This window comes from Nematolebias whitei, chromosome 4 (genome assembly GCF_014905685.2).
Source record: "Nematolebias whitei isolate Nwh7 chromosome 4, NemWhi1, whole genome shotgun sequence".
NCBI classification, from domain to species: domain Eukaryota; kingdom Metazoa; phylum Chordata; class Actinopteri; order Cyprinodontiformes; family Rivulidae; genus Nematolebias; species Nematolebias whitei.
Window position 1 is genome coordinate 245,635 of NC_056501.1, and position 13,261 is coordinate 258,895.

The following is a 13,261-nucleotide window of genomic DNA, read 5'->3' on the forward strand; positions in this document are numbered from 1 at the left end:
AGTGTGCAGCATGACAGAGGAGCTGACAGAGAGCAGAGCTATGACACAGACTACTTGTTGTTTCTGTGTATTGTATAAACAAAGCTATTTTGTTTTCCCTCTAAAACTTTGAGAGGAGGGGTTATAATTAAAATTAATTTATGCAGCTTTTGGTTCACACCCACTGTTGGTAGCTGCCTTTGATTGGTTAAGATGGGAGGCATGGTCTATATTGGTATCAGGTAATGCTAACATGGGAAGTCAGTTGGAGAAGTTGTCTGAAGTTGTCAGAAGTGGGATGTCCTGGTGGAGAGTTGGCTTTGAGCCAGCCCGGAAATCTGTGGGACTCCGATCCAGTCAACTGAGAGATGAAGAAAAGTCCTGGTAACTTCCTCAGACAAACAGTGATGACCACACCGCTGTATCAGACATGGCCTGGGAGGAAAGCAACCCTCCAGTGACAGTGTGAACCTCCAGCTTTTGTATAATATCCATCATGTGTAATGAGATGGGCATCTTCCAGTAGGACAAACACCTTTCTTCTGATACGAAGAACAACTAAGTACCAACAAGGTCTCTTAGACATAATTTAGTTCATGAATCTGAGATAAAGTTTAGCTAAATTTTAACATTAGAGCTCAAACTGAATAACACCTCTTTTCAAAGTTTTAACCTATTTTATATTATTTACCATTTTGAAAAAAACACTATTTGGTCATTCATTCATATTTTATATTTGCTATAATTTACATCTCATTATTATCCATCCATCCATCCATCCATCCATCCATCCATTTTTTTCCACTTATCCAGGGTCGGTGTGCAGGGGTAGCAGCTTACATAGAGAGGCCCAGACTTCCCTTTCCCAGCCACTTGGGTCAGCTCCTACGGTGGAATCCCGAGGCGTTCCCAGGCCAGCCGAGAAACATAGTCCCTCCAGCATGTTCTGGATCTTCCTCTGGGTCTCCTCCCGGTGGGACATTTCTGGAACAACTCACTAGGGTGCAACAGATGCCAGAGCCACCTCAACTGGCTCCTCTTGACGTGGAGAAGCAGCGGCTCTACTCTGAGTCCCTCCCGATGACCGAGCTTCTCATCCTATCTCTAAGGGAGAGCCCAGACACTCTGCGGAGAAAACTCATTTCGGCCGCTTGTATCTGAGATCTCGTTCTTTTGGTCACAACCAAAAGCTCATGACCACAGATGAGGGTAGGAACAAAGATGGACTGGTAAATTAAGAACTTCGCCTTTTGACTCAGCTCTCTCTTCACCACGACAGACCAGTACAGTGTCTGCTTCACTGCAGATGCTGCACATATCTGCCTATCGATCTCTTGCTACATTTTTCCCTCATTTGTGAAGAAGACCAAAGATACTTAAACTCATCCACTGGGGGCAGGACCTCCTCCCCGACCCGGAGAGGGCACTCTACCCTTTTCCGGCTCAAGACAATGGCCATGGATTTGGAACTGATCCTCATCCCGGCCGTGTCACACTCGGCTGCGAACTGCTCCAGTGAAAGTTGTAGATCACAACCTGATGAAGCCAATAGGACCACATCATCTGCAAAAAGCAAAGATGCGAGCCTAAGGTCACCAAAACGTATCCCATCAACACATTGGCTGCACCTAGAAATTCTTTCCATAAAAGATATGAACATAATTGTGACTAAGGGCAACTTTGGCAGAGTCCAACTCTCACCGGGAATGAGCCCGACATGCTGCTGGAAATGTGAACCAAGCTCTGACACCGGTCATACAGGGACCTAACAGCCTGTATCTATTCCCGGAGAGTACCTCCCACAGGGTTTTCCAAGGGACATGGTCTAACACCTTCTCCAAGTCCACAAAGCACGTGTAGACTTGTTGTGCAAACTCCCATGCACTATCCAGGACCCTGCTATCATATATTGTCATTATTTAAACTGAAAATAAACATTGCAGATTTGTGACTAACTGATATATTTTTGTTTCTTTATTTGAGGGAGGGGGATCACAACATTGCTAAAAACTCACATTCTTTTGATTGAGGTCGGTCAACATTTATTACATAACTGAATGGTTAGCTTAAACACCTCTTACAAGGTGTCAAGACCTCTCTAAGTACATTTCTACAGAATAAAACAAACGTAAGTCATATCACACACAGATGCAGAAACTCTGATGAGAAGTTGGTTTACTTAACACAAAAACATCTGGTTTTTTTTATTTTATTGATACCCCTGATGATGAGGAATCGACTGAACATTTAATGCTGACATTGGTCTGATAATTAGGAATGTTTGATTTATGTGTGCGTGCACTCCGGTTCCTTGTAAAAAAATATTTTATGCAAACATAATTTAGAACAGTATGAGAGACAAATGCGTAAATGATGCTGTAGATGAACATATGCATGATATATTCATAAATTAAACGGGTTCTTTCATTTTTCTGGACTGTATATAACATGCATTGAATTTAATAAAATGTATCGTGAGACGTTATTTATCTTTGACCCATCAAAATGAATGTGGTCATTTATTTACAGAATCAAAGTTTAACATCAAACATTTACATCAATTTGGCACATTGAAAAATAACAACATGGCTAGTTTAGCAAGCTATACAAGTGATTGATTATCCACACGGTGGTGGATGAGCACTTTACACAGACATTTCTAAAATATCTGGAGTGATTTCTACTTGATAGAAGAATTTTAAAGATGGAAGATGAAGTTTAGTGGGAGAAAAGATGGGTGAGGGGGTTTGTTTATGTCGGCACCAGAAACGACACTCTCCATTCGAACCCAGCTTTCCTCGGTACGCTCGGTAGTAAACTTGACTCGTTACCTCTCTGAAGATGAATCAGCGGATACGGAGTTCCAGTTAACGCTACCTGTCCAGCGTCTCCGTAGGATGGCTGTGAATCGTCCGAAGTAGTGACGGTATTCCGTCCGACACGGTTCACCTCACGAGTGGACTCACATGAGTGGAGTCCGTCAGAGTTCCACCCAGATGTGGAAGAAAGTTATAATCCCATAAGACTCGGAAGAGCTCTGTGGTCATGTCAGGATTTTCCTGTTTCCCAGCACGGGAGCTCGACCGCAACCTCGGCTCGACTCAACAGGCACTTCGACCCAACAGGAACTTCGACCCAACAGGAACTGGGAGACTCTGTGAGACTCTGTGAGACTCTGCCTTAAACTAGGAAGTACCGACATTTTAAAGAGCTCTATTTCCGGGTCATCTGGGAGTTTTTGATTGGTCAATGTCGACCAGACAGGGGTGTGTTTTGTGATGTAAGAGGTTACTAGAAGTCAGAAAACAGCAAGAATGTTATGGAACAGATTGAAAATGTTTTTCAGACAGACGAGAGAAATGTTTGGACGGGTTGGCGGAAAACAGCTGCCAACAGGTGCCAGCTTCTCTGTTTACGTCTGAGAGGATTTAAAAACAACACAGCTCGTTCCAACACTTGTCTGCTTAGACTCCGACCTTGGACCAAACGTACACTGCTCATTCAAAGACAGAAAATCAGAAAATGCATAATTACTCTGTAACAGACCTTAACATGAATTCTAACTTTGCATGAGGATTAAAAATAATCATTTAGGGAAATGCTCTTCATCTCCAGCTCCTCTGATCTGTGGGGTCCCTCAAGGGTCTATTTTAGGTCCATTGCTTTTTAATCTTTACATGTTGCCTTTGGGGTCCATTTTTAAAAAACACAACATCCCTTTTCACTGCTTTGCTGATGATACTCAGTTATATCTTCCGATTGAGTCAGACAGGGTCACTTCACTGGATCCACTCTTGAACTGTCTAAATGACATTAAAGTCTGGTTAAAACTAAATTTTCTGAATCTAAATGAAAATAAAACGGAAGTCATCAGCTTTGGTAAATGTAATACCCTTAATGTGCTTGGCCCCTTGGCTTCATACAGCAACTCCAATGTCAGGAATCTGGGAGTTATTTTTGACAGTGCTTTTAAATTTGATAAACAAATAAATACAGTTGTGAAATCCAGTTTCTTCCAGCTAAGACTCATTGCCAAGGTGAAGTCTTGTCTCCCTTTCAGAGACCTTGAAAAGGTGATTCACGCTTTTATCACATCTCGTTTGGACTATTGTAATTCATTGTATGTTGGTTTAGACAAATCATCTTTGCATCGTTTACAATGTGTCCAGAACGCAGCAGCCCGTCTTTTAACAGCAACTAAAAAACATGAACACATAACCCCTGTCCTGGCTTCTCTCCACTGGCTTCCTGTCCACTTCCGAATTGATTTTAAAATTTTATTGCTTGTTTTTAAAGTCTTAAAAGGTCTGGCCCCGTCATATTTATGTGATCTCATTAACATTTACACTCCAGTAAGAGCACTCCGGTCTACCAACCAGTTCCTCTTAGATGTCCCCAGATCCAAACTGAAATCCAGAGGTGATCGGGCTTTTGCGGTTGCTGCTCCAAAACTGTGGAACAGTTTACCTGAGAATTTAAAGACCGCTCAGACTGTTGAGACTTTTAAATCTTTGCTCAAGACTCATCTGTATTCCTTGGCATTTCATCCACGCAGAGTCTGAGAACAAGTTGAGCTGATTTTATTGTTGTTGTGTGTTGTTTTTACTGTTAACTTATGTTTTTGAGTGGCACTAGATGCAGTTTTACTCTTTTTTATTTTATTTTAATCTGTCTTAACTGTAAAGCACTTTGGTCAGCTTTTGTTGTTTTTATGTGCTATATAAATAAATTGACATTGACATTGACATTGACATTGTTACTGTTTTACAGTTAATAAAAATTGATTAGTTCACTGTAACATCTAAAATGTTTGAACTAAAACACTTTGATTATCAAACATTTGTAAAACAGTAATGATAATAGAAAAGAGAGTGTTCTTTCACTTGAATTTTCAAGAAAGAAAGTCTCAGGATGGGTCAACCTGTATTTCTGGATTCAAATCAATGAAATGACAGTTTCTGTCCCACAAGGTCAAGTTTTGACATCAGGTCAAGTTCACTACAATGCTGAACAGATTTTTAAAGCTAAAAATTATTTATTACTAAAGACCATTAGTACCAGTTCAATTGCATTTTGTTTCCCTAATCATTGGGACAACACATGCAGAACTTTATAACACACTCCATGGTGAGTTCAGGTTTCTTCAATCACTCTATGGTGAGTTCAGGTTGCTTCTATCACCATATGGTGAGATCAGGTTGCTTCCATCACTCTATAGTGAGTTCAGGTTACTTCCATCACTCCATGGTGAGTTCAGATTGCTTCCATCACCCAATGGTGAGTTCAGGTTGCTTCCATCACCCCATGGTGAGTTCAGGTTGCTTACATCATCATATGGTGAGTTCAGGTTGCTTCCATCACTCTATGGTGAGTTTAGCTTGCTTTCATCACCCACTGGCAAATTCAGGTTGCTTCCATCACTCTGTGGTGTGTTCAGCTTGCTTCCATCACCCTATGGTGAGTTTCAGTTGCTTCCATCACTCCATGGTGAGTTCAAGTTGCTTCCATCACTGTATGGCAAGTTCAGCTTGCTTCTATCACTTCATGGTGAGTTCAGGTTGCTACCATCACTCCATGGTGAGTTCAGGTTGCTGCCATCACTCCATGGTGAGTTCAGGTTGCTTCCATCACTCCATGGTGATTTCAGGTTGCTGTCATCACTCCATGGTGTGTTCAGGTTGCTTCCATCACTCAATGGTGCATTCAGGTTGCTTCCATCACTCCATGGTGAGTTCAGGTTGCTTTCATCACTCAATGGTGCATTCAGGTTGCTTCCATCACTCCATGGTGAGTTCAAGTTGCTTCTACCACTCCATGGTGTGGTGTGTTCAGGTTGCTTCCATCACTCTGTGGTGAGTTCAGGTTGCTTCCATCACTCCATGGTGAGTTCAAGTTGCTTCCATCACTGTATGGCGAGTTCAGCTTGCTTCCATCACTTCATGGTGAGTTCAGGTTGCTTCCATCACTCCATGGGGAGTTCAGGTTGCTTCTATCACTCCATTGTGAGTTCAGGTTGCTGCTATCACTCTACGGTGTGTTCAGGTTGCTTCCATCACTCAATGGTGCATTCAGGTTGCTTCCATCACTCCATGGTGAGTTCAGGTTGCTTCCATCACACCATGGTGAGTTCAGGTTGCTACCATCACTGTATGGTGCGTTCATGTTGCTTCTATCACTCCATGGTGAGTTCAGGTTGCTTTCATCACTCAATGGTGCGTTCAGGTTGCTTCCATCACTCCATGGTGAGTTCAAGTTGCTTCTACCACTCCATGGTGTGGTGTGTTCAGGTTGCTTCCATCACTCTGAGGTGAGTTCCAGTTGCTTCCATCACTCCATGGTGAGTTCAAGTTGCTTCCATCTCTGTATGGCAAGTTCAGCTTGCTTCCATCAATTCATGGTGAGTTCAGGTTGCTTCTATCACTCCATGGTGAGTTCAGGTTGCTTCTATCACTCCATGATGAGTTCAGGTTGTCTCCATCACTCCATGGTGAGTTCAGGTTGCTTCCATCACTCCATGGTGAGTTCAGGTTGCTTCCATCTCTCCATGGTGAGTTCAAGTTTATTTCATCACTCCATGGTGAGTTTAGGTTGCTTCTATCACTCCATGATGAGTTCAGGTTGGTTGCTTCCATCACTCCATGGTGAGTTCAGGTTGCTTTCATCATTTTGTGGAGAGTTCAGGTCGCTTCCATCACTCTGTGGTGATTTCAGGTTGCGTCCATCACTCCATGGTGAGTTCACGTTGCTTCCATCTCTCCATGGTGAGGTCAGGTTGCTTTCATCACTCAATGGTGCATTCAGGTTGCTTCCATCACTCCATGGTGAGTTCAGATTGCTTCTATCACTCCATGGTAAGTTCAGTTTGCTTCTATCACTCCATGGTGAGTACCAGTTGCTTCCATCACTCCATGGTGAGTTCAGGTTGCTTACGTCACTCCATGGTGAGTTCAGGGTGCTTCTATCACTTCATGTTTCATTCATGTTGCTTCTATCACTTCATGTTTCATTCATGTTGCTTCCATCACTCCATGGTGAGTTCAGGTTGTTTCCATTACTCCATTATGAGTTCAGTTTTTCTTCCATCTGGATGCAGGTTTCCGCTGCCCAGATGTAGGACAAACAGACTGAAAAACTCCTTCATCCCTGTATTGATCAGGCGTCTCAAAGAACAATGATTTCTATACCGTTGTTTTAATGTCTTAAAGTCTTGTCTAGTATGGCTGTTTTGTGTGCCTACTGACTGTGACACAAACTGCCCCTTGGGGATAATAAAAATTCTTGAACTTGATCATTATCAGAGAAATCCAACTTTCCTTTCGCAATATTTTGTATGTGTTAAAAGTCTGCTTCTGAGATTCCATCAGGAGGTTGGCTTGAAACACAGCAATGAAGGCTACTTATGGGACAGATCTAGATGGTAGGCCGCAGACTGATGAAGTCTTCAGGATGGAATACAAAATGTTTCTCCCTTAAAAAAACCGGTCCAAATTACATGATTTAACCTTTTTTGTTGTTATCTATCTGGATGATTTAGCTTACAACCTTTATTCCCCAACCTTAAAAACATTCTGTCACCTAAATGTAATAAATAAAGTTTTGGTATTGAACGCTTTTTGAATAAATAAAGTTGAAGTTTCAAACTAAATGCAACATGATGTCAGATTTCCTAAATGGGCTGCTTAATTGAACAATGCTAAAAGAAGAGATGTGTATAAGTGTGTGAGGTCATCACTAACCTGAGCACCTGAACTTCTTGCCTTTGACCTGGCTGATCCGTTTGTTAGCCAGCCTTCTGGGGTGGCTGCAGCGAGCCCCACTTGTCTCTATGGGGTTGTCAAACAGGAAATCAGCCAGCCACTTCAGGTGACAGTCACATATGAAGGGGTTTTGAGCCAGATGGCTGACACAAGAAGGGAGAGAGGAATTTAAAGTTTAAGAAAATGACAGGAATGTAGTCATGACATTTATCTGTGTTTCAGAAAAAAATATAACGTCAAAATTAAAGTGAAAAATATGCCCTGTTAAGCTGTTAAAGCATTGTTCTTTTAAATACTTCACCTTCACTTCACCAATTGCTCTTGCCAAGATCGAACACTTCTCCCATCCCCTCCCTCTCCGCTTTGCTTTGCTGCTCTGTCTGTCTGTGAAACTGTTTCTGAGCCTCTCTTGCATATCTTCCAAACCATAATTATGGACTTATTTTGATCAGTTGGTCCCTCAACTCAATTTACAACATTTCTTGAAGAGGAGACAGGCTTTAGGCAAGCAGATTTGCCCTGTTGGCATGTACGTAGCTGGATATCTCATCGACTGGAAGACTTGATGATGTGTCTATCTCTGCTGCCATTTGTGGATTTTAAGGATGCATATTTAATTGTATTTACGATAACTGGTTCCTGCTTTTTGGATTAGGCTAGTTGCTGGTTTTATCTACAATCAAGGAAGTCATCGGCAGCAAACTTGGACCCGATCACACTGCTTGCCTTTATGATGGCTTGGCTCGTGTCTCGAGTACCCAGACTCAAATGCTTTGGGCAGAATGAATCAGATCTCGGAGATTTTACTCATTCATGTTCCATTGGTGTGGCCATGTAATTTGGATATTTTGGAACAGAGTGGACCAACACAGACTCAAAGTAGATGCAATTAAGTTCTGCCTGTCCCCAAATCTGAAGGCCATCTTATCCGAATTCGTTTGGAGAACATGTGATCTGACGCTCACTACTCCCTCACTGAGGAACTTCCGACTGACAACCGGATGAAAGCAGCTGAATATATTTTGTGTCATCATTTCAGGACTCTTGGATTCTCATAGTCGTTATTCTTGGCCATTCCTCGACATACCTCGAGAATGTTTATGGCTCTCACCGGAGGACACTGGCTGATTATTCCATCTTTATCAAAACTCTTACAGTGCCCTCGAGAACATCTATGATCATGCTCACCGCTCTCATTGTCCCCTTCTGCAGAATATCTACGTCACTATGTGTTTGTTTGTGCAAGGTGTTTTTTTAATATTGGAGTTTTTTTCTTCTCAGGCAGGAACAAAAAAGTCTGATAGGAATTTTTTCGCCTCCAATTCCTACATGTGTCCGGTTTCACCACTTTTTGTCTGTCTAAACAGATCTCACTTGTAAATGAATCTTCTAGGCTCAATGTGACTTATCTGTCTAAATAAAGGTTGAATGAATAAAAAAAAACAGCTGTGAGCTGATAAACCTGTACAAAAAAGAATTTATTGATCAAGCAGAGAAAAAAGAAAGTCATTTTGTGTGCAAGTTTCATCCAGGATTATGTTTAGACTCCAGTGTGCTGAGAAGAACTAATGACTATTTTTGTAATAGATTTTTTAATAACTTTGATTTTAAAACCTAAAAATGAATATGATGCCACATTTGACATTTCCAAAATGTCCATAAGATGTCTGGAGTTAGCTTCTTCTGGCAAAACTAACAAAATGTAAAAAGGTTCCTGCTGTATGTGACCCTGGATAGGTGTCATGGATCCGTCTGTCCATCCGTCCATCCATCCATCCATCCATCCGTCCATCCATCCATCCATCCATATCTGCTTCTTCCTTTTTGGGTCACTGGAGTCCATGTCCAACAGACACTGTGAGAGAGGCGGGAGACACCTGGACAGGTTTCCAGTCCATCATCTCCAGGCCATCACAGAGACACCTGTACAAGTCTCCAGTCCATCACAGAGACAACTGGACAAGTCTCCATTCCATCACAGGGACACCTGGATAGGTCTCCAGTCCATCACAAAGACACCATGGACATGTCTCCAGTCCATCACAGGGACACATGGACAGGTCTCCAGTCCATCACAGAGATCACCCTGGAGAGGTCTCCAGTCCATCACAGAGACCACCCTGGACAGATCTCCAGTCTATCACAAAGACCACCCTGGACAGGTCTCCAGTCCATCACAGGGACACCTGAACTGGTCTCCAGTCCATCACAGAGACCACCAAGGACAGATGTCCAGTCCATCACAGAGACCACCCTGGACAGGTCTCCAGTCAATCACAGAGACACCCAGACAGGTCTCCAGTCCATCACAGGGACACCTGGACTGGTCTCCTGTCCATCACAGGGACACCCAGACAGGTCTCAGTCCATCACAGAGACCACCCTGGACAGGTCTCCAGTCTATCACAGGGACACCTGGACAGGTCTCCTGTCCATCACGGTGACCACCCTGGACAGGTCTCCTGTCCATCACAGGGACACCTTGGGACAATTTAGAGTTACCATTCAGACTAACGTGCATGTTTTTGGTCTGTGGGAGGAAACTGGAGTACCTGGAGAAAACCCATGTAGCACGGACAGAACATGCAAACTTGACACAGAAAGGTCCTCAGCCAGGATTTGACCGAGGCAACCTGCTCTCTGAGAGGCAACAGCTCTTCCAACTGTGCCACCGTGTTGCCCGAAACATTACATGTATTAAATAAAGCAGATCTTTAGAACATATTTGTGTAGAATCAGGATAAAAAAAACAACAGAAGTCCAAGTACAAAAAATGAGGTCCTCTCCCTGCACTGTTCCTTTGCAAAGCTAAGGTCAGTTCAGCAACACCTTCACACCAGAGAGGGTCTGTAGTTTAATCCCACCAGAATAATTTTCCTCATAATCTGCATACATCTGAACATGACTGCAAAACTGAAGACAGCCAGGTCCATGGATTAGCTTGAGCTCAGGAAGATGCTCTTTCAGGCATGTACTTACAGTGTCTTGATGGAGCGCAGAGGACTGAAGAGACCATTACTGATGGTTTGCAGTTTGTTGTCATATAAAGACAGCAGGTTGAGGTTCTGCAGGTCTTGGAAGGTGTTCACTCTCAGACAGTTTATTTTGTTGGCATTCAGCAGTCTGGAACACACACAACTCTTCTCTTATTCTTTTGAATTTTGTTAATTTATTTCAAATAATAATGTGCTTAACAAAAAAACACAAATATCCATAGAGATTTATTTTTAAATATTTCCTTTCTGTAAATGTGCAAAACCACTTTCTTCCTTTTCTTTGCACTAATTCTTCCACCACCTAACCCCCCACCCCCCAACCCCACCCACCCATACACATGATTATGTTTCTGGCCTTGACACACACATCTGAAAATTGTGCTTTTACATGTTTTCACTTGTTTTATTTACTATTATTTTTCCATTCTTCTCAGGCAGAGATAATATCTTCAGTTATATGTGTGAGTGCCATTTTGGCTGTAGGTGAGGAATGAGAGAAAGGGGGATGAGAAGAGAAAGAAGAATGGACATGGAGACAAAAAATGAAGTGAGACAGTCAGGGGACAGGTGGACATTTAATTTGGAGGGACACAGGTGAGCACGATGGCGCAACTGGTAGAGCTGCTGCCTCTCAGCGAGCAGGTCCCTGGTTCAAACCCCGGTCCAGGGGCCTTTCTGGGTGGAGTTTGCATGTTCTCTCCGTGCATGCGTGGGTTTTCTCCGGGTACTCCGGTTTCCTCCCACAGACCAAAAACATGCATGTTAGGCTGATTGGTAACTAAATTGTCCCTAGGTGTGAGTGAGAGAGTGAATGGTTGTTTGTCTCGTTTGTCTCTATGTGTCCCTGTGATGGACTTGCGACCCGTCCAGGGTGTCCCCCGCCCCTCGCACAGTGATTGCTGGACATGGGCACCAGCGACCCCTGTGACCCAAAATGGAATAAGCGGGTAAAGAAAATGGATGGATGGATAGATGGGACACAGGTGTTCATTTAAATGAAGGAGACTGAAAGGTAAGATGTGGGGATTGTCAGTGGGAAACAAGAATTGTGATGGAGGGATGAAAAACATGAAAAGAAAAGTTTCCACCTGCTCCACCTTTCTGTTCTCTCATACCTTGTTAGCTAATGTAACCGACTTGACAGGTTTTCCCTGCAATGGTACAATGTCCCTTTTCTTGCTCATTTACCGTGACATTTTCAACATTTTTATCATTGTAGTGAGATAGGTCGGTTAGCTTCGTTTAGCTTCGGAGCTCCACTACACGTTATAATATCTGGACTAGTTCAAGTACCTGATATTATACTTAATTTAAACGGGTTCTCTCTTTTTCGAGCTACTTGACAGATATGTGACAGAGATACTGTGGGGGAGATGGTTTAATCAGGGACGTGAGACGTTAATTTTCTTTGACCCATCAAAATGAATGTGGTCATTTATTAACAGAATCAAAATTGAACATCAAACATTTTACACGTGATTATTCTGATTGTACGCAATAACACAGCTTAATTAACTAGCTTTACAATGAGAACCATACGGCCATGGTATCTCACTTGCAACTAATTACAACAGACATTTATGAAAATATCTGGATGATTTACTGGCAAGATAGAAGAGTTTTAAAGATGGGAAATGAGGGAGTTTAAATGGAGAGAAAAGATGTGTGAGGGAAAATGTGTCGACGAAGAACGGCACCCTCCATTCGAACCCAGCTCTACCTCGGTACACTTCAGTAGTGGAAACTCGTTACCTTGTAGAAGATGTCTCCACTGGTATGGAGTTCCATCTAACGCTACCTTTCCAGCGTCTCCGTAGGATAGCAGAGAACCGTCCGGAGTAGTGACGGTACTTCGTTCAACAGCACGCTCACCTCACGGGTGGACTCACATGAGCTGTGAGTCCGTCAGAGGTTCCACTCAGATGTGGAAGATATCATAATCCCCACGAGACTCGGAAGAACTTCGGATCATGTCTGGAACTTCTTGTTCTCTCCAGCAACTTTTCTGTTCGGTTCTGCTCTCCGAACTGAACTGCTTGGAACTAGGAAGTGTCGACATTTAAAGAGTTCTGTTTCCGGTTCATTTGGGAAGTCCTGATTGGCTGAAAGAGCCAATCAGGGGTGTGGTTTTAGTGACGTAAGAGGTCACTAGAAGTCAGAAAAACAGTGAGATGTTTTGGAACAGACAGAAAAATGTTTTTGAAACAGACAGAGAAATGTTTAGGCGAGATGACAGAAAGCAGGTGCCAGCTCCTCCGTTTCTGTCTGAGAGGATTTAAAAACATGACAGTTCGTTCCAATAAACTTGTTTGCGACTGTCTCCGACCTTTGACCGACATCACAACTTGCTCATTTCAGACAGAAGATCAAGAAAATGAATAATTACTCTGTAACAGACATTAACTTGATTTCTACTTTGAATGAGGATTAAAAATCATTAATACTGTTTCACAGTTGATTTAAAATGAGTAGTTCACTTCAACATTTAAAAATGATTTGAACTAAACACACTTTGATTATCAAGATATT

The 13,261-nt window shown here is 42.6% G+C and overlaps 1 protein-coding gene across 1 annotated transcript in view; it reads right to left on the reverse strand.

Annotated features, from left to right (window-relative positions):
• slit3 (slit homolog 3 (Drosophila)) overlaps nucleotides 1-13,261 on the reverse strand; it is a gene marked incomplete in the record, with an annotated part of 622,921 nt that overhangs the window by 212,614 nt on the left and 397,046 nt on the right. The window contains 2 exon segments of the mRNA XM_037675457.1: nucleotides 7,716-7,879; nucleotides 10,716-10,859. Coding sequence (XP_037531385.1) covers nucleotides 7,716-7,879; nucleotides 10,716-10,859 — 308 coding nt within the window.